Source organism: Geotrypetes seraphini, chromosome 2, assembly GCF_902459505.1.
Source record: "Geotrypetes seraphini chromosome 2, aGeoSer1.1, whole genome shotgun sequence".
Classification (NCBI taxonomy): Eukaryota; Metazoa; Chordata; class Amphibia; order Gymnophiona; family Dermophiidae; genus Geotrypetes; species Geotrypetes seraphini.
Genome location: NC_047085.1, coordinates 402,817,516 through 402,845,281, shown reverse-complemented (window position 1 = coordinate 402,845,281; position 27,766 = coordinate 402,817,516). Strand labels below are relative to the sequence as shown.

The 27,766-nt window shown below is 41.5% G+C and overlaps 1 protein-coding gene across 7 annotated transcripts in view; it reads left to right on the top strand.

Annotated features, from left to right (window-relative positions):
* Positions 1-27,766, top strand: part of AHR (aryl hydrocarbon receptor) — a 145,966-nt gene that overhangs the window by 39,386 nt on the left and 78,814 nt on the right. For all 7 annotated transcript variants that reach the window (XM_033930957.1, XM_033930952.1, XM_033930951.1 and 4 more), the window contains one exon: positions 25,548-25,654. In XM_033930957.1, coding sequence (XP_033786848.1) covers positions 25,548-25,654 — 107 coding nt within the window. The remainder of the gene's footprint in view (positions 1-25,547; positions 25,655-27,766) is intronic.

Here is a 27,766-nt window from a genome sequence, read left to right as displayed (position 1 = left end):
TTATAATGGACTCGCTTATAACGGAACCTCGCCTATAGTGGACGAGGTCCGCTGGTCCCGGCTGTTTGCCATTATAAACATACAGAAAATCATCGCATATAGCGGACTCACATATAATGGACTTTCAGATATAACAGACAACCAATTTGGTCTCCAGAGTCGTTTTTAGCTGTAGTTTTCTTTGGCTGTAACGGACATGCAGGCTCCTCCTACAAGGCGCGTGGCATGCCGGTGATATAGTATCAAAATGCAGCCCAGAAGAAAATGACAGAGTATTTTTCTTTCCAGTACAGTACAACATAATGCTTTAGATCACCTTTTAGTGTTCTGGTTTTGCAATCATTTCGTGCCATACCAATGTTTTGCTGAGTTTTGTTCTTGATGTTGCTGATATGGTTGTGCAGTGACTGTTGTTCATTGATTGAACATTGTTTCAAGTTGACCTAAATAAAGTTTAAAAAAAAATGCAACTCTGGATATAACGGACCAATTTTCCAGGTCCCTTGAAGTCCGTTAATTTGGGGAAAGTTAGCTCGCTTGATTAAAACTTAGCTCTGTAATAATAATTCAAGAACTAAGACTTAGAACATTTATATGCAAACTGAAAATTTATTTAAAAGCATTAAGCAGGTAGAAGCAGTTACAGATAGGATCTTTTTGAGCAAAGACACTCTCTCTCCTTCTGGAACCAGCCTGGATCAAGCTACAACTCTTCTCCCTGGATCACCATGCTGCTTCATGCCTCTTCTCCATTTTAAGGACTATTCACATTGTGAGTAACTTTTTAAATCCAGATAATTGATCCTTCTGCTTTAGCAACATTTGCCTTGTTTAATCCTATTATCTTTGCTCAAAAAGATCCTATCTGTGACTGTTTCTACCTGCTTGATTAATGCTTTTAAATAAATTTTCAGTTTGTTTATAAATGTTCTGAGTCTTAGTCCCGAGGCTCATAGGCTCTCTTCGCTAAAAACCACTATCGCGGTTTAGTAAAAGGGGGCCATAGTGCAAAATATAGACAGCAGATATAAATTCTCAAAACAGACACATTTTGATCACTAAATTGAAAATAAAATAATTTTCCTACCTTTTTGTCTGGTGATTTCATGAGTCTCTGGTTGCACTTCCTTTTTCTGTAAATCCAATATTTATTTATTTCTGCCTTTCTTTCTTTTTGCCCCCTCCCCTTTTCTTTCTGTCTTTCTTTCTTTCTCTCTTTCTTTCTTTCTTTCTCTCTTCCCTTGCCTGTCTTTCTTTCTCTCTCCTTACCCCCAAGCCTTCGCACTGATTTTTCCACTTCGCTCTCCTTGCCCCTCCCACCAAGCTACCGCGCTTATTTCTCCCTGCTTCCCCGAGCCAGGCCTGGCGCATACAAGCGCTGGGCCCATAAGCCTTCACCTCCGACGTCAATTCTAACATCGGAGAGGAAGTTCCAGGCCAGCCAGGCAGCTATTGGCTGGCCCAGAACTTCCTCTCCAACGTCAGAATTGACATCGGAGGTGAAGACTTGTGGGTCCGGTGCTTGTATGCGCCAGGCCTGGCTTGGGGAGGCAGGAAGAACAAGATCGCAATGGCAACGTGATTGACTCATGTTGCCTTTGCGATCTACTGGTCGATCACGATCGACCATTTGGGCAACCCTGCCATAGACCCTATATAACGCAGTGCAATAAAATGTGGTACTGCTTACACTACAATCGAGGTGGATGCTTTTTTTTTTTTTTGCTATTATTTATTATTCTTTGAATCACCTATAACAGGCAGATTTACTTATAATGCAGTCAAATATCTTGGACTGCAACATCAGTGTTATATGGGGGTCTAGGGTGTACTTGTAATTGAGTAGCCATTTCTCTCAGTAGGCTATAGCAATCCATAGAAACATAGAAATAGACGGCAGATAAGGGCCACGGCCCATCTAGTCTGCCCACCCCAATGACCTTCCCCTACCTTTCTCTGTGAATAAATTCCACGTGTCTATCCCATTTGGCCTTAAAATCAGGCATGCTGCTGGCCTCAATAACCTGAAGTGGAAGACTATTCCAGTGATCAACCACCCTTTCAGTGAAAAAGAATTTCCTGGTGTCCCCGTGCAGTTTCCCGCCCCTGATTTTCCACGGATGCCCCCTTGTTGCCGCGGGACCCTTGAAAAAGAAGATATCTTCTTCCACCTCGATGCGGCCCATGAGATACTTGAATGTCTCGATCATGTCACCCCTCTCTCTGCGTTCCTCGAGTGAGTACAGCTGCAACTTATCCAGCCGTTCCTCGTACGGGAGATCCTTGAGTCCCGAGACCATCCGGGTGGCCATTCTCTGGACCGACTCCAGTCTCAGCACATCCTTACGGTCTTGAAAGATCATCTGTACTTCACAGTGCTCATAGGCCTTCTTCAGAAGGATGTCAAGAGCCACAACAGTAAGTTGTGAGCATAACATGTTCTCATTGGAGCTGATGCTCTCAAAAAAGATGTGGCTGCCACCTGTCTTAGTGATTCCAGCGTCAGTGAAGGTTTCAGGCCAATCAGACCACATAAGAAATCTCCCATAGAAGTCTACAGAGCCATTTCAATGTGGAGCCCTCAAGAAACTTATATTCTCTAAACTTTTCAGAAAAGGTCTAGTGGCTGTTTTTGCAGTAGCAAAACGTGGTTGGTTTACCACCAAGACTGGTATTTGTTGTGGATTAAGATATTCAATTATTTTTTCACATGCCTATTCCTGGTAAGGCTGCTTTTCATGAAATAGTGGTAGAAGGGCTTCAATACATTTATTAGCTGTTCCAACATCATCAGATTTAGAAACATAGTATGATGACCTCATGATTATGAGGAATCGGAAGGGGAAACAGTGCTGCAGTGTGGAATGTACTGCTGTCATCCATGATTTTTCATGTTTTTGTTCCTTGACAAATAAATTCAGGGACATTGGTTTTACTGGAGGTTGGTCTATGTGATTTCTGCAAACAGGAGTTACAAATGTGTATGATGAAAGCAGAATTCTTCCATTGATTTCTAATTCTTGCACTGAGGAGTCAATCTCATTAGGTTATTGGCCCAGTCCAAGTTTATCTGGTGATGAAAACTGAAAAATTGAAATCCCAGTTTTGTGGAAAGCAATGTGATTTCATCCAAGTTGTCATGAGCTGCAACTGTAAAAATATTCTGATGCAGATTATTAGGGCAAACAATATTAGAATTAGCTTTAGTTTGTTCAGCAATAGCCTGTGCAAAGTTAACTTTATAGTAAGGATCCTTTTCTAGGATACACGCAAGACAATTTTTGTCTAATAGTTGTTCCAACTTCTTACTCCTTGTTTGGGAATATACATATAGGAACAAGAATACTGCAAGGGGAGGCTTATACTTTAGGTTTGCAGTAAAAAGGTCCATTCAGCATAACTGTCTCACAGACAAAACCTTCCTTGATTTTTTTTCAGTGGGTGAAGATTTAGGCCCTGCAAGCAGTGAATGGAAGAAATACCGTATTTTTCGCTCCTGACGCACCTGACCATTCTGAATCAAATTCTCCCTGCCAGGCTTTGAACCAAGCCACCTTCCCTGCCAAGCTCTGGACCCAGCCTCCTTCCCTCCTTGCCCTACCAGGCTATGCAGACAGCCCCTCTCCCTGCAAGGCTATGTACCCTGTCCCACCGCCCTGTCCTGTACCCTGCCCCCCCTCTGGTGGTCTAGTGGTAGGCCGGAACAGGAGGGATCCGTCCCAGCTGACTAACAATTTTTTACACCCCAGTACCTTTTTAACCCCCCCCTGTACCTTTTCGTTTAAAACAATTTTTATTGATGAATAAACAATCCAAGAGCGGTGGTATTCATTATACCACCTTTCCAAAACCATACAACAAACATCAAATAGAACAATTCAAAGAAGAGATAATCAATTTTTTCCTTTGTTACATAAAGAAAAATACCCTAATTCCTCTCCCCCCCACCATCCATCCTGTGAAACATGAAAAGGTAGGACACAACATTCCAGGGGTCAGTGTTCTTAGATCAAAGGATACCTCCCCAACAGTCAAAAATATCGACACCCCTCCCTAATCTAAAACAAAAAAGCAGATAAAGGTACCAGACAAATCCCAAGACTTAGCCAAAGCAAAACCCCAACCCCCCCATACCTTTGAAATCTCTCCCACCCTTGCTAGACGGCTCTAGTACTCAGCGGCACACAGGTCAGTAGTGTGGAGGTCAGGTGTGAGCTTTCCGCGTTCCCACCTGGCACCGCACTGTTTTCTGAATGGCTGGTGTCAGTTCTTGCGAGTCCCATAAGAACTGATGCCAGCAATTCAGAAAGCAGCGGTGGGCTCAAGTGGGAAGCGTGTAAAGCTTGCTGCTGACATCCGCGCTCCTGACCTGAGTACGAGAGTCGTCTAGCAAGGGAGGGATACTGCTGGACTACCAAGCTGTTTAAAAAAGGTACCGACTGTGATGAGCGGGTGGGTATTTGTTTTAAACAGGTGTGGCGATGGTGTTTAGAAAAGATGCAGCGGTGGGAGGGTGTTATACAATGCTACGGGGGTACAAATTTTGTATTTTTTCTACATAAGACGCACCGAGATTTCCACCCACTTTTGGGTGGAAAAAAAGTGCATCTTATGGAGCGAAAAATACGGTACTTCAATTGTGTTGGAACAGCTCCTTATAACAGCTTGGAAAATCACTGTTTGAATTTATTATGCTGTAGAATTGCTTTATGTAGAATTAACACATCCAGCTTATGACTGTGACTCTTCCTCTGATGTCTGGCTGGCATCTGAAATGATCTTTTTGTTTTTTGTGACCAAATAAGGAACACTGTCATGGATTCACTTCTCTTAAGTCGGGGAAGTGTTCAAGTACCATTTCTTTCAAACAAATGTTGTTTGCTGTCTTCTGGATGTCATGCTGCTGCAATCTTTGTCAACATATGTATCAATTCTTGCAATGCAAAAATTTTTCATCTTACATAAATTTCTTCTTTGATAAACTGCAACAGCTCATATTTTTTTTACTATCACTTCAATATTTTTGTTGTGCTTTGTTCCACACTTCGTATCAATTCATGGTGCCGGCAACTGAATCCAGTGTAGTAATTTTGATGGTATTTGGCTTCAATAGCAGTTCAGATCTCCTTCAGCAAGGCATGCCAAAATATAATCATTTCTTAATGCAACTATTTTGTCATAAATATCTTTAGTGAGGCTAAGCTTTTGGAAAGAATGGTCTGTTCCATTTGTTTCCACTCCACAAAATAGGCACAAATTTGGATTACGATTTGCACTGGACTGATTCGTTTTTTAGCTTGGATGGGGTGTGTGTGTTAGATGCCATCGACTTGGGCTCGAGTCCTAGCAATTTGATGAGTTAAAGATTCAAAAAGAAGTTGGTCAGGTACTAGTTTAACTTGGTCCTCCAGCGCCATCCCCATAGTAGTTGTCAACGTATCCAGCCACCTAGTTGCAGGTTGCCCTCTAGTTCCTTCAGTCTTCCCAAACATGATGTCCTTCTCCATTGATTTCTCTCTTCTAAAAGTTTGACCAAACTAAGTTAGTTGTAACTTCATCATGTGGACTTCGAGTGATATTTCCAGTCTGATCTCTTCAAAATTGATTTGTTCTCCTGGCAGTCCAAGGCATGCATAGAATCCTACCAGAGTTCAAATGAATCAGTCCTCTTTCTGTCTTGTTCAGTAATGTCCAGCTTTTACATCTGTAATTGACTACTAAGAGTGAATGTAGAGAAGGTAACCCTTGTAAAATGTCCTTTTTTCACTCATCCAAGTGCTGATGCTTTGTATAGCTGCCATGTTTGATGCCACAATGCAAGATTCAAGATTCTCTGGCCCTTCCTCCAAATTATAAGGTGTATCAAGGCTTCTTTCCAAAAGGAGGAACAGAAAAGGCAAAGGCATATCCCCAAAACTGAAGATGTGACTGCAGTGCAAAACTGTAGTTTTAACCTGCCGGTTTAAAGCGGGGCTGCACTATGACGTATTCTGCATGGAAGGGTGGCAGAGAGCAGGATAGTCGGAAAGGACATGAGCGACTGGTCCTCAGCAGTCGCTTCTTTTTTGATCGGCCAGCCCAGTCAGTGTTCCTGAAATTGTTTAGTGAATCGCTGTCTTCCTACATTTGCATGTCATTTTCCTCATTTGCATGCGCGGATCATATCGAGAGGAAGGTTAGTGAATCGGGTCGGGGTTGCAAAGTGGTCGGGACACTATTGGTAAGGTTAGTGAATCCTGCCCTAAGTTAGAATGCGGTTGCAGCAGGCTGAAAAAAAAAACCAAAACAAGCTTAGTCTATGGTCTGCACAACCATTCATTTCAAGTTGGTGCAATATTAATTGGCATATTAAAGGTTTTGGTCTAAATAACAACTTGCAGCTCTTTGACAGCTAATGACATAAAATATTTTCAAATTGGATTATCTATTCAAAGGTTAGACCCATGTGAATATTTTCACCTTCCCTGAAAAGGTAGGCTCAGGCACCCTATGCCCAAAATGCCCCCTAGAAGGACGATTATTGTCCACTTAGACTGAAGATTGTTATTTGGACCCAAACCTTTAATGTGATGCTAAAAAGTTAACTTTTGCATAATTTTAAAATGAAAAATTATTTTTGTACTACATTAGCACCCCATATTCTAGTAAAAATCTGAGATTCCCAGGGTGGACTTCCCCAAAGATATGTGAAAAAAAGCTTCACAAATGGAAAAAGCAAAATATTTAGCTTTTTTGATGCTTCTGAAAGGATATAGGCAGAGAGGAGGCAGCTTTAGAAGACAGTATTCAAAGGAATTTGTCCAAGTAATTTAATTGTTAACAAGGTAAATTCTGTGGGCTGAAAATTTCTCTTCATTGAACTTCGGAAGCTTTATCTATATAAGACTGTCCTCCCCAGAAACAAAGAGACATACATGCACATTCTAGCTCACTTTTCTAGTGCTGTCCTGCTCATGTGATCATTCAGGCAGTGCTTTATTCTGCCCCAAGTCTGCTCACTATCATGTAAAGTTTTTGGTAGAGAATGACACGGAGATAATTTTTCCCCCATCCCCATAGGAACTCATTTTCCCTTCTCATCCCAGCAAGTTATTTTCTTGTCCCTGCCCCATTCCTTCAAGCTCTGTCTTCATCTGCACAAACCTCAAACACTTTAAAATTATAAGTGTTCAAGGCTTGTGCGGTTAAGACAGAGCTTACAGGACAGGGACAGCGACAAAATTTGTGGGGCGGGGAGATTTTGAGTTTTTGCAGGGAAGGGGAAAAATTTGTCCCTATGTCATTCTATAGTTCTTAGATTAGTCTGCACAGCGGAAAGATAAGCATGCACCAGCCAAAACAACCTACCATCTGCTGGAAGTAGAGAAAATGCTGGAGTTTTCCAAAAAGCACCAACCTATATACCAGTGAGGTAACAAATAACTCAGTTCCTCTACTTCTGTCTGCTGGTAAAAAAAGAATACAACTTGCTTGTGCAGACTGGGGTGGGGGCAGGCAATGCAGAAAGCATCCAGCATGGTTACTGCAGGTTTTACATAGTTTTACTACAGGATAGCAATGCAGAAAGGGTTTCAAAAGAACTCGCATGAATACCCTAAGCACACACTGCTTTTTCTAGCCCATGACATTAAAAAAACAAACAAAAACCCACCTTTGGCCTAGATACTTGAGACCTGGGTTGGCCACTGTTGGCAAAAGGATGCTGGGCTTGATGGACCTTTTGGTCTGTCCCTCTATGGCAATTCTTATGTTCTTATATGACTACCACAGGAAAATTTATGCAACATAGAAAGGGATGCACTGGATGGGGCCTGCTGCAATAAGGAAATTTTCCTTTATATGACACACAGGCTTTACTTGGTGTATCTCCAGGATGAACTGTGCAGGGCAAAGCAACACCCTTTTTTCAAGATCAGAGGCAGGAGCAAGTAGGCATTTCTCCTCCCTCTCCTGTTAGGTATGGCAGGTGAGAGGGAGTCACTAGACAACAGGGATACAATTTTTTGATTTGAAGAAGGAGTTTGGGTTGGAGGGAGGGGATAGGCCACTAGACTACCAGGAAAATCATTTAAACAGGAAGGGCGAGGTGCCTCTATGCTGGCAGGAAGGAATGAGATGACTACCGGTATATGTGTGTGGGTTTTAAAATGTTATCCCTCCTGTCGGTGTGTAAGCCAATCATCAATCACACACTGACAGGAAGGATGACATTAAAAAATGAGCTATGGATTACTGAAGCAATTTTAATGTGGCAGTAATTTGCATGTTTATTGAATACCGCATCCCATGGTTTTTTTCCAGCGATACTTTCATGGTAGAGCTGTGGCTCTACTGTGAGGCTTGCTGCATCTGCCCTTGGTGTAGGTAACTAGATGCTAAAGAAATGTATGTTAGAAAATGCTCACGAATTAACCAAGCTTCTAAAATATTAGGGCATTATTTTGTGTGTAAAGGCCTAAACATCCATTTTTTGGCCTTGATATTCTATACAAAGTTATCCTCCTATCTTTTTTTTTTTTTTTAAAGTTCTGCCTTGATTCTCACCAAATATCCTATTTTCAAGTGACTTTTGATAGTGCAACTCGTCTCAAATTCTAAAGATGAGAGTCTCGAGATGATCTTGAAAAACTAACCAGTGCTACTCATCCACCCAGCCTTTTATTAAAAACCAAATACAGATTCAGTAATTAAACTTGGTCCCAAAATATTTACCAAATTACTACTACTACTTATTTCTATAGTCCCTGTTCAGAGAGCTTACAATCTAATCAAACAAACAAACAGGACAATCTATCTTCAATTAATCTCCAAATTTAAACCTACCTTTGAGACTTTAAATTTTATCTGAATGCTTATTTATGACTATATTGTTAGCTTCACAGAGGAGGAACTTTGTTGTCTGTATAGCATTGTACCTGTCTTGTATAGATACCTAAATGTCCAGTAGTAGTACATAATCATTGAATTGCAGTAGAATTTCCTGTGTTCAGTAGCACCTGCTGAAACCACATTGACTTTGGAAACAGTTTATCAATGACTTACTAAGCAGATATTGGATTATAAATATTTCTTAATGAGATTGTTCTTACAAGGCATTGTATTACAATGTTCTTCCAAGATTCCTGAATTGCAATGGCTTTAGAAGAGGACAGTATCAGTTGTAGACTATTTACACATGAATTAAGGGGTTGTTTAAGAAAAAAATATCTATTGTTCTGTTACAAATTTAAGCTTCCTTTCAACTAAGATCATATGATTGAGTGTATATATTTTACTTTCCGCAGGAATTCACACACCCCTATTTGCATCCTGTTATTCACTGGGTGTTTCCTTTCCTTTTGCCAATCTGTTTTAATAACAGCCTCTGGCTTAGTCCAGAACTTAAAATTGTCACCACACATTTGTTGGAGCTTCTATCCATCTACAGAAATAATGAACTGAATCTGAACTGGAGCGCTTGGTGTCTACAGCATAAACTACTCCTGTATGAATTCTGCAAAATTGTACAATGCAGCATTAACTTGCAGCAATGAGTTTGGCAAACTAACCAAAGAAATGATGGCTCACATGGCCAGGAGAAAGCAGCAGCACAAGAGACCCACTAATAATGCTGTTTTTCTGCTCTTCATTGCACATCTGCCCCCACCCCATGCTAATCACAACAAGGAGAAGGAAGGCAGTATATCGAATATCCAAAATGGGGTTCCAACAGAACAAAAAAATCATAAATACAAAACAAACTGTTGAAAAACATTACAGGAATGAAATAGTCAATGTGTTACCCTGTAACATTAACTAAAGTGGAGAAAAAAGCCTCAGAGGTAATAGCAGCAATATAACAGCATAAATGCTGGTTCATCAAGACTGCTTAAATCAAATCATAGGCACAAATAAACTCCACTATAATTCAAAGTCCATCTTGCAGTGTACATAGGCAATTCATAACCTATAGTAGTAAGCAACACAGTGAGAACTTAATTGAACTGCTTTGAAAAATCTTCACCACAATCTTCAAATGTTGATTCTTGTTAGAGTTAGGCAGTACATTTAGCCATATTTTCCTTTGTCACCATGGGCCTAAATGTTTTTCACTGTGTGAGACACCATACAGCTGTGTGGTTCAAATCAGCAGTCAGACCCTGGGTAGCAGAGGAAAAATAAAATGCAGCTTATGCAGTTTCCTCTTCCCCTTACGATCAGCACAGGGAATGAGGGGACTGCAGAGAAGGATAAAAGGGTCTGGGATGCAGAGTAAAACAGGAAGAGAGTGAGCAGGTGAACTGGAAAGAACTGAGAGAAACATACAGAACTGATAGGACCCTAGGATGCATTAGCAGAAATTTATTATGCTTTTTTCTGTTTGGTCTTGGTCACACCAAGAACACATGAACTTTCAAACCAAGAAATATAGTCCCTATCTCTGAAAAATATTTCATGAGCCAGTCAAATCAGGATCCAACATACATCAACATCAGTGTTGAGGCCACAGCTACCTTCTTATTGGGGGTCTCAAGGAAAGCACTAAAATGCAAACTGTCAGTCAATATAAAGTAGTGGTTCCCAACCCTATCCTGGAGGACCACTAGGCCAATCGGGTTTTCAGGCTAGCCCTAATGAATATGCATGAGAGAGATTTGCATATAATGGAAGTGACAGGTATGCAAATCTGCTTCATGCATATTCATTAGGGCTAGCCTGAAAACCCGATTGGTCTGGTGGTCCTCCAGGACAGGGTTAGGAACCACTGATATAGAGGACAGACTATCCTGAACCTCTTCACTTCTTGTAAGGAGGTAGGTAATGTGCTTTGAAACATGTGGAATTCACTATTGGATTCTTGAACGCTTCTCGTTAAGTACATTAGTCTAGGCGAGAGATGATGAGTGTACGGATGAGGGTCATAGCAGTGCGCTCAGAAAGGAAGGGTCTGATTTTAGGGATATTGTAGAGAAAGAAATGACAGGTTTTGACAATCTGTTGGATATGTGAGATGAGAGATGAGTCAAAAATTACCCCAAGGTTGTGAGCCAATGTGATGAGGATGAGAGCATTCACAAAAATAGAGAATAGGGGAAGAGGAGAGACTGGTTTAGGTGGAAAGATAAGGAGCTTAGTCTTGGCCATGTTTAATTTTAGATGGCAAGACATTCAGGTAGCAATGTCAGACAAACAGTTTGAAACCCAGGATTGAATGTCTGTTGAGATTTCAGATGTAGAGAGAGAGAGATCTGTGAGTCATCGGCATAGAGGTGATACTAAAAGCCATGGGAGTAGATTAGAGCACCAAGGGAAGAAATGTAAATGGAAAAAAGAAGTGGTTCCAGGACAGAGCCCTTGAGGTACACCGACTGATAGCAGGATGGCAGTGGAGGAGGATCAACCACAGCATACACTGAAGGTGCGATGGGAAAGATAGGAAGAAAACCATGAGATAACAGAGCCCTGAAATCCAAGTGAGGACAGCATATTGAGGAGTAGATGGTGATTTACTGTGTCAAAAGCTGCAGAAAGATCAAGAAGGTTAAGGGCAGAGTAGAGGTCTTTGGATTTAGCCAGGAGCAGGTCATTGGAGACTTTCATAAGGGTAGTTTCTGTAGAATGAAGAGGGTGAAAACCCAATTGATTGATCATACTCATAAGTAAGCAAATAAGAGTAAAAGGAGTTGGTGGAATGATTGATATCATAGAAAACTCTGTCATGTTAGTGTTGGATTCTGACTGGTCCTGAGATTAGTCATGTTGTACTGTAATTCACTGAAGCAAGTTAAGAGGATGATGATGGATTTTGTCATCTTGAGCAAAGAAGTGCATCTGAACATCTTTTAACGCCATGTTAGACATGTTGGGATGACATACTTATGAGAAAACTTGTTACAGATAAGTAACTTCATACTTGAAATGATACAGAACTTGGAAGCTAGTGGTATTTTGCTATAGTATTGGTGTCACTCTTGTCATATTTCGTAGCCCAGTAAGAAAACAGCAAAGCAAATAGTCCATTTGATACAATGTGGAAAGTAAAACAGAAGTGGATCTGGATAAAACAACTGTAGTCTTTATTTTTACATAGAAAATCCCATGAATTAAAAACTGTCAGGGGTGTTGCTATAGTGGCAGTGTCACTCGGTCATACAAATTAATTTTAAACATTAGTTCTAGTATCTACATTAATGACTTTCTATTCTAATATCATTTTGGGACATCCATATCTCTGCTTCCATATGTTTGTTTGAACATTCATTTCTTCTTCTACTACTGGTCAGAATATTTTGAAAGTTAGAAATTAGTTATCTTGGCATATTTCAGGTTTAAACACACACATGCAATATACTAATATTTTCTCATCTAGTCCTACTGTACATGAATGTAATTCATCTTGAGCTACAACAGAAACAAATTTTAAGAAAAAAAAAAAAAGTTCCAGCAAACATGTATAGTAATTCTTTCATATGGGTTTTGGGATATGTTTAGAAGACAGAACAGCTGTTGCATGCAGTGTTTTCCTTGCTCTTACATTTAGTAGGCTAATTTAGAAAACTGTAGCTTTGTGCTTTATGCACCACTCCTAGATTTCCAGAATGCCATATTCAGGATACTCTGGCACCAAGATAAGAGAAAATAACAAGACTTGCCATACTGGGTCAGAACAGAGGTTCAGTTAGCTCAATATATAGCTTGCAACAGTGGCCAATCCAGATCACAAGTTCCTGCAAGAATTCCCAAAAGTAGCAAGATTCCATTCTACTTAACCCCATGGATAAGCAGTGGTTTTTCCCAAGTCTTCTTTAATAATGGATTATGAACTGTTCCTCCAGAAATTTGCCCAAATCTTCTTTTAAACCAAAGCCTTTCACGAGAAGTGCCAGAGCTTAACTATGCGTGAAGTAATAGGAAAAAATATTTTTTAAATGTACTATTACTATGTAATTTCTGGCAAATCTCCATACATTTTTGAAAGGAGAAACAATTTATTGCATATTTGTATTCTGTTCTAGTCAGGCTTTTATAGAACTCTCATATCTACCTCAGCAATCTCTTCTTCAAATTGGAGTCCTAAACTGTTTCTTCATTTGAGAGTTGTCCCATCTCCTTAATCATTTTCATTGTCCTCTATACCTATTCAATGTATGGTCACACTGTGGAGCAATATGGAAGTGTTATGATAATGCTGTTTTATTCTCGTTTCCTTTCCTAATAATTCCTGTTTGCTTTTTTGTCCACTAATGCACACTAACAGAACATTTCATTGTGTTGTCCATAATGACATCTAGGTTTCTCTTCCTGGGTGATGACTCCTAATGTGGCTATAATGTGGGCTATTTTCCCCAATGTGAGTTATTTGCACTTGTCTATTAAATTTCCATCTGCCATTTGGATGCTCAAGTCTTCCAGCCTCCTAATGTCCTTTTTCGACCTTCGTTTTTGAACGATTCGGTTAGAGTAGTTGTGCTGGGGTAGTGATAGCTACTGCTACTTATCGTTTCTATAGTGCTACCAGATGTACACAGTGCTATACATTAACATACAAGAGACAATCCGTGCTTGAGAGAACTTACAGTCTAATTGTGATGGACAAAAAGGGTGAATTTAAACATGCTTCTCAGGGAATTATAGAGTGAATGACAAGGCAGATAGGGCAGGGAACTATAGAGGGAATGACAAACAGATATGGATAGTTAAGACTTAAAAGTGGGCTTTTAGCATGAATTTGAATACAGCCAGAAATGGAGCCTGACATACCGAGTCAGGTAGTTTGTTCCAGGTGTATGGTACAACAAAGTAGAAGGGACGTAGTCTGGAGTTGGCAGTAGAGGAGAAGAATACAGACGAGAAACCTACCTGATTGCATGCAGTTCCCAGGGAGAAGTATAGGGAGAAACAAGAGATACTGTGGAGTTGCAGAGTAGAGAGTTGCATGGGGACAGAAATCAAACCCATCCCCGCTAAGAATCAAACCCCTCCCCTCCATCCCTGCTGAAATCAAACCCATCCCCGCTAGGAGTCAAATCCGTCCTCGCCCATTCCTATAAACTTCAGAAGTAGTTATTTCATTTAATTATGCTGCTGAATTAAAGGATCTGGTAGAGACCCATTTACAAATAAGCAAAGACACTTTATTAATTTAGAAATGTTAATTGGGAAGAATACATACTTTGTAAACAGGTTCCTATCATAGCCGCTAATGTAAATATAAAATATAAATACTCAGCTGATGAGGACCCCCAAGCTGTGTCAGCTGAGGTCTTCCTCTGCAGGTGGTCTGGGGTCCCTTTTGCCAAGCTTGGTAGGCAGCAGTAGCATCCCTGAGACAGATGCTGGCACCTCAGTGGCTCATGGATGCTGCCAGCGACTGCTATGCTTGGTGGATTGGAATTCTGGTTGTCTCTAGAGGAGGTCCTCTACTGGCAGTGCTTGGGGATCCCCACTAGCCAAAGCAAGGGTCAGCATGTACTTCAACATTGTAGAAATAAAACCAGAAATGCATTTCTTTTTCTTTTGAACACAATACAAAGACATCTGCTATATACATTTCTCAAAGCTAACATATTTTAGTCAATAAATTACGTTTTTTACCTTTGTTGTCTGGAGATTTATTTTTCCATCAAGCCTGTCCCAGTTTCTTTTTTCTTCTTTTCCATCTTCTGCAATGTTTTTCTGTTGCTGTCCATTGGCGCCTCCTACCATGGTCCAGTATTTATCCCTCTCTCATCCTCCGGACCATGTTCAGCATCTTTCGTCCCTGCCCACCAGCCCCATGCCCAACATTTCTCCTTCTATCATCCCTCTCCAGTACCATGCCATTTCCTCCATCACTTATGTCCAACATTCCTCCCTCTTGCAACCCTTTCAATCTGTCCCACTGTTCCCTTTCCACCACAACATTTCTCCCTCTCATCTTTCTCTTCCCTATCATCTGTACCTCCCTCCCTCCCTATAACCAAAAATTATCCTCTGTCTTCCATTCCCCGTGTATCTTTCCCTCTCACTAACACACTCATGCCCAATTTTTCCTTTCTATTCCCTCCCTTCCTCCATCCTCTCTCCCAAGTTTATGCCTTCTGTGTCCAAAAGCGCACTCCCTCCCTTCTGTGTCCCGCGTTTGGACCCCTTCCATGTCCCAATGTGATTCCTCCATCCTAAGCAAGACTATGGGCTAGATTCACTAAGCTCACCTCCTGATTGTGCCTCGACCACTTTGTGAACCTTCTCTGACCTGATTCACTAACCTTCTGCCCGATCTGATCCGCATATGCAAATGAGGGGAAATGGCATGCAAAGTAAAAACTACAGTAGGAACACTGATTGGGCTGGCCGATCCAAAAAGAAGCGACTGCTGAGGATCAGTCGCTCACATCCTTGCTGACTGTCTTGCTCTCTGTCACCCTGAAATCCCAGCCCTGCAGCCCTGAAATCCCAGTATCAAAAAAAAAAAAAAACAACCAAATAAAACATTTTAAACACATCTCCTGCTCTCTGCCAACTCTCCTGTTCTCTGCTGCCCTGTCCCTGCTGACTCTTCTGCTCTCTGCCGCCCTTCCCTGCAGTGCAAGCCCGTGGTTTTAACCCGCAGGTTAAAAGTGTGTTCTGTTCCTGGCTGCAGCATGTTCTGTTCCATAAGTACAAATATCAGGAATTTTGCTTTTTGTCTTCACATGTTTCTTACAGGGCTGTGCTTGGAATGCTAGGAGTCCTGGTTTCTCTACTTTTTTTTCAGAATCCTAAAAGCTGTTCTGTTCCAGCTTCCCCCTCCCCCCTTGTTTTGACCTCGCTTGTGTGCGTTCCTTTCATTCCCTCCGATTCAGAAAACTTTCATCAGGCTCAAGTCCTCACGTGCCACCATGATTCTGATAGCTCCTCGGTGGCTCCGGCAGCCATGGTTCTCCCTTCTTTTGTAACTCAGTTCCAGGGAGCCTCTTCTTCTGCCTGTTTTTCCTTCTCTGCTTACACAGAGTCAGGGTTCTCTTCTTCATCCCAACCTGCAGTCTCTGCACTTGACGGCTTGGTTCTTCGAGACTTGATACCCTCATTCCAGTTCTCCCAACCTATGCTGGAAGTCCTGGAAGTATCTCGGAAGGACTCCACTCACCAATGTTACCATCAGAAGTGGACCCGCTTTTCTTCCTGGTGTGCTACTCGACAGCAGGAGCCACTGTCTGCCTCCTTATCTGCTGTCCTGGATTATCTTTTTCACTTGTCTGGCGCTGGACTCAAGTCCTCTTTGGTACGAGTCCACCTTAATGCCATTGCTGCTTTTCATCAGCCAATTGACGGGAAGCCTATCTCTGTTCATCCTGTGGTTTCCCGCTTCATGAAAGGCCTTTTCCACGTTCACCCGCCCCTTAAACCTCCTCCTGTAGTTTGGGATCTTAACGTGATCCTTACTCAATTGATGAAGCCCCCAAGTGCGCGGGCTCACTTGAACTTTCTTACTTGGAAGGTTGTATTTCTTATTGCTCTCACTTCTGCCCGTCGGGTCAGTGATCTTCAAGCCTTGGTTGCGGATCCACCTTTCCCTGTCTTCCATCATGATAAGGTGATTCTCCGTACCCATCCTAAGTTCCTGCCTAAGGTTGTTTCTGAGTTTCATATCAACCAATCCATTGTTCTTCCTGTGTTTTTCCCGAAGCCCCATTCTCACCCTGGAGAAGTGGCTCTGCATTCCCTTGATTGTAAGCGTGCACTGGCCTTCTACTTGAAGCGCACCGCTCCTCATCGTTCTGCTCCCCAACTGTTCCTCTCTTTCGATCCCAATCGCTTGGGTCGCTCTCTTTCTAAGCGGACCATTTCTCACTGGTTGGCCACTTGTGTATCTTTCTATTACGCTCAGGCTGGTCTCTCCCTGCCGGGTCGATGTCACGGGCCACAAGGTCAGAGCGATGGCAACGTCTGTTGCTTTCCTCTGCTCGACTCCGATTGAGGAAATCTGTAAGGCTGCCTCGGTTCATACGTTTGGTCCTCGTTTCATACGTTTACCTCGCACTACTGTCTGGATGCTTTCTCCAGGTGTGATGGCTATTTTGGCCAGTCCGTTTTGCAAAATCTGTTCTCCTAAATTGCCAACTCTCCCTCCATCCCATTCTGGTTAGCTTGGAGGTCTTCCACATGTAGAGAATATGTTGCCTGCTTGTTCTGGGATAAAGCACAGTTGCTTACCTAAGCAGGTGTTATCCAGGGACAGCAGGCAGATATTCTCGCAACCCTGGTTGGCTTCTTTGCTAGCTATCTGAACTGAGGCCACGCTGAGGAGACGTATGCCCTAGACTGGGTGGGAGGGGCACGCGTGCATGCACGGGCCAATCGCTAGCTTGAAGGTCTTCAAGCAAGTCTGCTTGCGAAAACGTCCGCTAGGGGGCTCCGTCAGTGATGTCATCCACATGTAGAGAATATCTGCCTGCTGTCCCTGGATAACACCTGTTAAGGTAAGTAACTGTGCTTTTGGGTCGTGTTCCATTAAACAATGTTTGTTCTATAATTTTTTTCTTGATGATTTCTACCATTTTGCCTGGCACAGATGTTGGGCTCACAGATCTGTTGTTTCCCAAATAACCCCTAGAACTACTTTTGAAAGTTAGCTTTATATTGCCTACTTTTCTAATTTTCAGCTATCATAAAATGATTTTAAAGATTAGGTACAAATTACTAATAGTAAATCTATAATTTCATTTTTGACATCTTTGAAACTTCTGGGTGTACATGAACCATCCAAATCAGGTCATTGCTACTGTTTAACTTGTTGATTTGGTCTGTTGTATTTTCCATATTCACAGAGATTTGGTTCTCTGTGCTGTCCTATTTAAATGCTATGCCAGTAAACACAAAAAAAAATTTCATTTATGAATCACCACATTTTAAAATTTATATCTAACAATATAATTTATATATTGTGAGATACATTATAGTTCTGACATGATGTAAAATTTGGTGATTTAATAATTTTTAGTTGGCACAAAACTGGAATTTCAGCTTTAATGAGAAACATGCTCTAGACATAATACAGGGTGCACTAGTTGGGAGCTCCATGTCCTAGCCCCATTCCTGGCTGACAATAAAATCAGTTTAGCACTGTTCCCCTGAGATATTAGATATGGGACAGAGCAACAGCTAAATAGTGAGGTGAGATGCAACTTTCCAGATTCCTCGCGAGCGATGAATGCCTCTTAGAACACCATAGCCTGGAAAAGAGCACGCCATAATATGTTCCTTCAAAGATGGTAACTGGGAACTCGCTGTGTAGCCCACCAATGTTTACTCTATAGGAGAAGGTAGTAAAATAGATCACATGGCACTTGTTTCTAATAATTGGCAAACTGCTGTCTATAAATTAAAGCTTCAATGAAGGAGACATACTGTGTGGATTCAGCAGGTGGAACAATGATTATCTACCCAAGAGGACAATATGGAGGTGATGGTTGCATGGATCCAGGATCTGGAGGCGTTATAAGCAGTTGGAGGATAGGGCTCAAGACCAGGAGAATTATGGATGCCACAATAATTTGAAAATAAAAGGCTTGCTTGAGCACATCAGAGACCAGGAATTTCAGACTTTGCAGAGAGATAGCTCCTAGAGACCCTTGGATTCAACCGTGCACTGATGCCAAGTGGATACACTGTGTGGGAGTGCAGAGGGAAGGGGAAGAGATACCCAGACCTGTTTTGGCACAGATTCTGAATTTTGCAGATAAAGACAAGCCGATGGGAATTTAGAAGCAAAAAAAAACAACTGGACAAGAAAGATATGTAGGTTTTACTGTTTAATGATTTTTTTCAGCATGTGCTTCAGAGCAATACTGTTCAGTGCTCTTTAACGGTGGGATTAAATTTACAGTCTATTATCTAGAATTGGTGTGAGTGACTTGAGGTTGCAGGGTAGAAGACCTAGGAGTAATGACAGAAAATGCTTTTTCATAGAGAGGATGGTGGATGCCTGGAATATCCTCCCAGTAGAAGTGGTGAAGACAAAAACAGTGCCGGAATTAAAAAATAAAGTACATAGGATAGACATAGGATCACTAAATAGAAAGAGGATAGCATCAAAACAAAACTTAATGCCTAAATAGATTTGTCCATTTATGATGCTTAGGAGTGGTGCTTAAACAGCAGCTCCAACAGTGGAGAAGTGAAACCAATGCTGGGTGGACTTCTGCGGTCTGTGTCCCATATATGACAGGCTAGATTGGGATGAGCAAGATCATGGCCAGATGGATTTCTATGGTTTGTGCCATATATATATATAGTAACCTGTCTATGGAGTGTGATCAAAAATTGTTTAAAGTCACTCAGAAACATGAAACTCTACAAGGAAGGAATACACCCTCCTAGGATTGATACAGAGTTTACCTTCTAGTCATTGCAACTGTTTCAATTAGGATCACACTTCAAGTCAGGATACAAAAAATTGTATCAGAGTCTTTAAAATACTTCAAATGCTTCAAAACATCTTGGCATTCTTAGTTTCTTCTTAAACTGTATCAAGTCAACATCACTGGAACTGGATGAGTTATAAAATAATAACTAAAGCTAAGTTATTATTATATTATTTTATAACTCATCCAGTTCCAATGATGTTGACTTGATACCGTTTAAGAAGAAACTAAGAATGCCAAGATGTTTTGAAGCATTTGAAGTATTTGAAAGACTCTGATACAATTTTTTGTATCCTGACTTGAAGTGTGATCCTAATTGAAACAGTTGCAATGACTGGAAGGTAAACTCTGTATCAATCCTAGGAGGGTGTATTCCTTCCTTGTAGAGTTTCATGTTTCTGAGTGACTTTAAACAATTTTTGATCACACTCCATAGACAGGTTACTATAATAAAGTGAGGTCAGTTCATATTTTTGATTGAAGTATTTTCTAACTTCCCCTAGTCTTTACTAGTACTATCCCCGCGATTTCAGAAGGAAATATATATATATATAGGGCACAAACTATAGAAATCCATCTGGCCATGATCTTGCTTATCCCAATCTAGCCTGTCATATATATATCTAGCCTGTATATATATATCTAGCAAGATAAATCAGGATGGGCTGAAGTGGGTTTAGTCATAACTCCGGTAGCTGTTGAATAGGGCTGGACATTTAGAGTAGGTTACATAGTAGAGGCTTTGAGGAGCAATTGAGGATAGATAGAACCTGAAGTGAAAATTATTTCAGAGAAAGCGGACAGAATCCTGGGTTAGGTATCATAGGCGTCCTTGAATAAGAAAGTTTTGAGTTTAGTCTTGAATAGTAGGAGAGAGGACTCTTTCTTTATATGTAGGGGAAGAATGTTCCAAAGTGAGGGCATCATGACTGAAAAAATGAAATTTCTAGTGGTGTTGTAGAAAATTTCTCTGATGGAGGGGACAACAAGAAGATCTTGATAATTTGAATGGAGTGTAAGAGAGGAGATGTAAAGGATTAGATATTTGTCTATAAAAGCAGGGATATTGTTCTGTTTGATTTAGTAGGTAAGTAACAGAGTTTTGAATGTAATGCGATGGGGAATTGGGAGCCAGTGGTCATCACATAGAAGCGGGATGCAATCAAATTTCTTTGCATGGTAGATGAGTTTAACAGCTGTATTTTATAGGATTTGAAGTCTACATATCTCTTTTTGATTTATACCCTGATAAAGAGAGTTGCAGTAATCAATGTTTGAAATGATGAGGAAGTGAATGAGAATGTTTAGCGAGGAAGGATTGAGTAGAGATGAGAGTGATCGAATGAGTTGTAATTTGTAGAAGCATTTGTTAACTACTGAACTGATTTGCTGGTGAAAAGTGAGGTTTTGATCTAGGATAATTCCAAGTATTTTCACCTTAGTGTCTACCTGAACTGGGATGGAGTCTATTTTATAGGATCAGCTAGATGATCGGTGTCAGTGGCAGGAAACAATGCACACTTTGACTAATTGACATTTACGGCCTCTTTTACAAAGCCACGCTAACAGCCCCGAAGCCCATAGAGATTTAAAGGGCTTCGGGGCTGTTGCCGCGCAGCATCTGCTAGCACGGCTTTATAAAAGAGGCCGTTAGTGATAACATATTTTGCTGAAGCCATGAATTAATTTTGGTAAGTTTGAGGTTGATTTCTGAGATGTCTGAGTTATTGCTTGGGTTTAGAGGATGAAGTAATTGAATATTAACAGCATAGGCAAAGCAGGTGGATCCGATGGATTGGACTAATGTTAGAAGGGGAGGTAGGAAAACATTGAATAGAAGTGGAGATAATATGGAGCCTTGAGGGACACCATGTTGCTGAGAGATATTAGAAGAAGTGGAATTATTGAAACATGCTTTGAATTTGCGGTCATTGAAAAAGGAAGAAAACCAATTTAGAGCTGAGCCTGTGACACCTATCGATTGAAGTCAGTTTAGGAGAAGATTATGGTCAATTGTGTCAAATGCAGCTGTAAGATCTAAGGAGATTAGTAAAACTGATTTCCTATGGTCAATGTAATAGCGGATAGAAGTAGTAAGTCCGATTAAAGAGAGTTCAGTGGAATAGTGGCAGAATCCCGTTTGATTTGGGTGGAAGGCATTTGTGTTTTCAAGGAAGGTGTATCAGACACCAGAATTGACTGACCTCTAGAATCTGCCACCTACAGTCATGTGAAAATATTAGGACACTCATGAAATATTCAGTTCTTAAGAAATGTTCACATATCGATGTCAAATCTTTTTTTATTTATATCTGCAAAAGAAAGTGATATAATTACTTAGGAAACAAAAGATGTCAACAAAAATGTGTATGCTGAGGAATAAATTAGGACACCCTATACCCTAATAGCTAGTGTTACCCCCTGTGGCTGAAATAACTGCAGTGAGATGCTTCTTGTAGCCATCTACCAGTCTCTGATATCGGTCTGAGGAAAGTTCAGCCCACTCAATGCAGAATTCTTTCAGCTTTGAGATGTTTGAGGGGTTTCTTGCATGTACAGCCCATTTCAGATCACCCTACAGTGAGTCGCATCAAGAGGATCATCGACAGCGTGGAAGAGGAAGATAAGGTGGTGATCCATGTGGGGACAAACAACGTGAGCAACAGGAACTACAGCAGGGAAGTATTGAAAGACCAGTTCTGGATGCTAGGAAGGAAGCTGAAGACCAGAACGCAGAGGGTAGCATTCTTGGAGACCCTGCCTGCACCCAGAGATGACGAAAAGAGGCAGATGGAGCTGCAAGCAGTCAATGCATGGATGCGGTGCTGGTGTGAGGAAGAAGGATTCCACTTCGTGCACAACTGGACAATGTTCTGGGCGAAGAGCAAGCTATTCAGGAAGGATGGACTCTACCTCAGCGGAGATGGAATGAGGCTACTTGCAAGCAACATCAAGAGAGAAATTGAGAAGTTTTTTAACTAAGAAGAAGGGGAAAGTCGACTGTCGACTCAGAATCGATGGTTCGGGAACTGGTATACCCAGAGAATACCGTGCAGAAAGACAGCGGGGAAGACTCACCGGATCATAGGCAAGACAGAAATCCTGACAGATTGAAAGGGACACAAGAGGGAAGGAAATGCATGAAAGCAACAGGCCACAAACTCAAGTGTATGTACACGAACACAAGGAGCCTAAAGAATAAGATGGGTGAATTAGAAGCTATGGCACAAAAAGATAACCCTGACATCATCGGCATCACAGAAACATAGTGGAACGAGGAAAACGTTTGGGACACTGTGCTACCGGGATACAAGCTATACCGCAGAGACAGTAGGATAAAAAAGTAGGGTCATAGCCCTATACGTCAAAGAGGGAATTGAGTCACGAAGAATAAGTTAGAGTCTCAATGGGTCAAAATTCCGGGAATAAATGGAATGGAAACGAAGATCGGCATATACTACTAACCCCCAGAACAGTCTGAAGAAATTGATGGAGAAATGACGGACAAGATTAAATGCAACTGCAAGGGAGGCAACGCAGTTATCATGGGTGACTTCAATTATCCGGGGATAGACTGGAACCTAGGCACCTCCGGCTGTGGTAGGGAGTCCAAGTTCCTGGATGCTGTAGGCGATTGCTTCCTGGAACAACTTGTCAAGGAAAATACGAGAGGAAACGCAATTCTGGACTTAATTCTAAATGGACTGCGAGGATTGGCGTAAAATGTAGAAGTAGAGGGGACACTGGGAACCAGTGATCACAATATGATCCACTTCAACCTGGACACAGGGGCGAAACATCAATCCAGAATGACGGGCACTGCGCAGAACTTCTGAAAAGGGAATTACAAACGGATGAGATTCATGGTGGGAAAGAAGATTAAGAAGAGGTTAAGCACTATAAAGACGCTTAAACAAGCATGGTCCCTTTTTAAGGAAACAGTCACCGAGGTGCAAAATCTATATATACTGAGTATTGACAAGGGATCCAAGAGGAAAAAGAACAAGGAACTGGCGTGGCTCACTGTAGCGGTGAAGGAAGCAATCAGTGACAAGAAGACTTCGTTTAAGGAATGGAAAAGGTCGAAAATGGACAAAAACTGGAAAAAAGCACAAACAGCATCAAAGCAGGTGCATTGAGGCGGTAAGAGGGGCCAAAAGAGACTACGAGGAAAAAATTGCCAAGGAGGCAAAAAAACTTCAAGCTGTTCTTTCAATATATTAAGGGGAAACGACCCGCGAATGAAGCAGTGGGGCCATTGGATGACCATGGAATAAATGGAGGGCTAAAAGAGGACAAAGCCATCACCGAGAAACTGAACACATTTTTTGCATCTGTATTTACCGAAGAGGATATACACACCATACCAGAAGCCAACAGGCTATATGTGGGAGCTAACTCTCACTGATTCCCCTCGTAGTCTCCTGCCTCTTCTTCCCCTCTCCTGTGCTTTTCTCTCCTTTTGCTTTTCTCTCCCTCTACTTTTCTCTATCCAACTGCTTCTTCTCTCCTGCTTGCCTGCCCACCTCCATGCTTCACAGTTGGTATGAGGTTCTTTTCCTGGAATGGTGTATTTGGTGTATGCCAAACGTGTCCTTTTTTCTCGTGTCCAAATAATTCAATTTTAGACTCATCTGTCCATAGAACATTATTCCAGAAGTCATGGTGTTTGTCTACATTCTCTCTGGCAAATTTCAGTCTGGCCTTGATGTTTCTCTTAGAGAGCAAAGGTTTTCTCCTTGCACATCTCACATGCAAGTTAAATTTGTGCAGTCTTTCTGATTGTAGAGGCATGCACTTTTACATCATCAGTAGCAAGAGCCTGCTGTAGGTCCCATGATGACATTTTAGGGTTTTTGGAGACTTTTTTTGGATCTTGTGGTCTGCTCTGGGTGTCAGCTTACTTGGATGGCCAGACCTGGGCATGTAGGCAGTTATTTGGAAAGTCCTCCACTTGAACACTATTTTCTGAACCGTAGAATGGCTAATGTCAAATTCTTTCAAGATCTTTTTAAATCCCTTACCAGACTTATAAGCTGCTACAATCTTCTTTCTGAATGCTTCAGACAGCTCTTTTGATCTCACTATGATGTTAACTCTTACTGCAGCAGTCATGAGCACAAACTAAATGTCTGAGGTTTAAGTAGGGCAAACCTCCTTCAAAATGCTGAGTAATGATGTTCTAATCATGTGCACCCGCATTTTTCTTACCTTTGCTGTCTGGTAATTTCATGAGTCTCTGATTGCACTTCCTTCTGACTGTGCATCCAATATTTATTTCTTTCTGCCTCCTGCATGCTTCTTTTCTTCCAGACCTCGTTCCATTCCCCAACCAACATCTCTCTCTGTCCATCCAGGAGTCCAACTTTTCTTCCTCTCTCATCCCCCAGATCATGTGCAGCATTTTTCACCACTACCCACCAGCCTCATGTCCATTTATCCTTCTCTCATCCCTCTCCACCACCATATATATTTCTCCCCTCATCCATCTATTCCCCATGCATCTCTACATTACTCCTTTCTTTCTATGTCCAATTTTCCTTTTCATTTCCCCATGTGCACCATCTCTTTCCCTCTCACTCACACACTCAGGCCCAATTGTCCCTTTCTATTCACTCCCTCCCTCCTATGTCCCAAGTTAGTGCTCCCTTCCTCACTTGTGTCCCACGTTCATGCCCCCTCCCTTCCTTCTGTGTTCCAAGTTTGTGCCCCCTCCCTCTCATTGCCTTCCAGCCTTTGTCCCACCCCCTTCCTCCCTCCCTCCCCCCAAAGCTGACCCGCGCCAAAGCCTGCCCCCTGCCACCGCCGCTGCAACCCCACAGCTCTATTCAATAATCCCCCGCCGCAACTGATGCAACTCCAGGCAAGGAAGGTCCAGACATGTGCAGTGATTGCATGCCACCAGCCCACAAGCCTTCTGTCCAACATCAATTCTAATGTCTGAGAGAAGGTCCGGGCCAGCCAAGCTGCAGGTTTTGTGACCATCGTTAAAGGCACAGTAAGTTTTATGAGAATCTAGCCCTTGGTGTTTTTAATAATAGCTCAGACGATAATTAGAGAGAATATGTTATATGCAATAAAAGAGAAAATGGGGGAGGGGGAGGACGCTTTTTCACATCCTTGTATAAAATTCTGTTGAAACATTTGATCTAGGTTTTCCAAAATGTCTTTTTTGTTTTTCAGTTGCCCTAAAATCTTCAACGTTAGATGGAAACAGCACTCATGATAACCATAGAAAGTCAAAGCCTGGTGAAATACTTCATCTACAAGAAGGTGAACTATTACTACAGGTTAGTTAAACAGTGTTTAGATATAAGATTTTCCTTGTCTACTCTTATATCCACTTAGGTTAGTCTCTTTCTTCTGAAACAAGCTCTGAATGAGAGGGCATAGGATGAAGGTGAGAAGGGATAAGACTTAATTTTATACCATGGTTTTCAAACGTCCTGTGGGGGAGAGTGGACATCAGCCAGTCGGGTTTGCAGGATATCCCTAATGAATATGCACATGAGAGATGCATATAATGGAAATGACAGACATGCATATCTTCTCATGCATATCCATTATTGCTTCACTGATTGATTGTTGTTTTGTTACACTGTTTGATTTACTGTTACTACTACACTGGTTACCGTTACTGTTTTGATTAATGTTGTAAACCACCTTGAACTCCACCTAGGAGGTTTTGGCAGGATATAAGTCCACAAATAATATAACATTAGTAATATCCTAAAAACTTGACTGGCTGGTGGACCCCAGGACAAGTTTGAGAACCACTGATCTAATGAAATATTACCTTGCTGATGTGTGAAATAGTCTCCTGGTGAAAAAAGTACAAAAACTGTACCTGAAGCACATAGGATCTTTAAGGGAGAGGAAGAGATGGTATGGATGGACAAACTTGATATGCCATATGTTTCAAGTTTTATTAAAATTTGATTAAACGCTTATCAGTATTTCTAAGCGATGTACTAATAAAAAGGAAAGAAACATATGCAAAAACAAAACAACTAACTAACCAAAAACATAAGGGTAAAGGGAGGAACTACAAATCTTGATAGGACAGAGAACATATATTGGGCATAATCGAAAGGGACGTCTAAGTCCGTTTACGTCCATCTCGCAAGTCATCCAAAGTTAAAAAGAGCCCAAGACACATTTTCGAAAGATACGTCCAACTTTTTTTTACTTTCGAAAATCGTTTAATTATACGTCCTGCCGATCTGATCATCCAAGCCACTAAATCGTCTGTCTTTATACCACATTTCCATCCAAGAACAAGCCCTGTTGGACGTAGGAGGGGTCTGCAAAGTGATGGACTGCACACCCAGACATGCCACCTAAATAATGGGGTACCTTACACGGCACTGCTGTGAACTTCACAAAAAGGGTGCCATGTCTGCTCCTCACTACAGCTCTCTTATAGGTCACGGTGAGCCCCTCAAACCACCTCCAGAATCCCCTAGACCCACTTATCTACAACCCCAATAGTCCTTATGGCTGCAGGAGCCACTTATATGCCAGTAAAAAAGGGTTTTGGGGTGTATAGGGCAGTGCACATGTTTCAGTATCAATGCAGTGATTACAGGTGCTTATGGGCATGGGTCCTCCTCTCTATGGGTCCCTAATCCACCCCCAAGATGACTTAAGCTGCCTCTGGGCTGGACGACTAAGACATTCCTATACCAGGTGATGATGTTCTGGAGGCTGAAATTTAAAGTTGTGAATAAAATTTTTATGGGGGGGGGGGTTGGTGATCACTGGGGTAGTGTGTGGGGGTCTGTGTTATGTGTTTTCAGTGCTTATCTGGTGAGTTTAGGTGGGTTTTTGTGACTTAGACCATGTTTTACATAGTCTAAGTCACAACGTCCAAGTTCCGTCTTGGCTCTGCTGTTAATCCTTCAGTTGTACATGCTGTACGACTTAAGTCTAAGCCGGCCCACGTCCTGCCCAACTCCCGCCCTCGACACGCCTCCCGAAACGCCCCGTTTAGCTTTGGACGTTGAGCGGCACTATGAAGGCCTAGATCGTTTAGAAATACGTCCAAAACCCGGTTTTATTATCGGCGCTTGGACATTTTTGAGAAATGTTCGTCCAAGTGCCGACTTAGGCCGGTTTTTCGGACGTTTTTCTCTTTCGATTATGAGCCCCATAAAATTTTAGAACATATGGTCTTAGACCAGTGGTTTTCAAACATTTTTGATTCACGGCATACCATATAACATATTAAAATTTTTTGGCACACTTTGTGCACAAAATTAAAATTATTAACTAAATTATGAATAAAAGTAACAATGTCAGAAAACTGTTAACTTTGTTTTAATAAATAAAAACATAGCTGTATGAAACATGAAGTTGATGGTTTTGGTGACTTTTTCAGTGTTGGGACATATATGAGACAA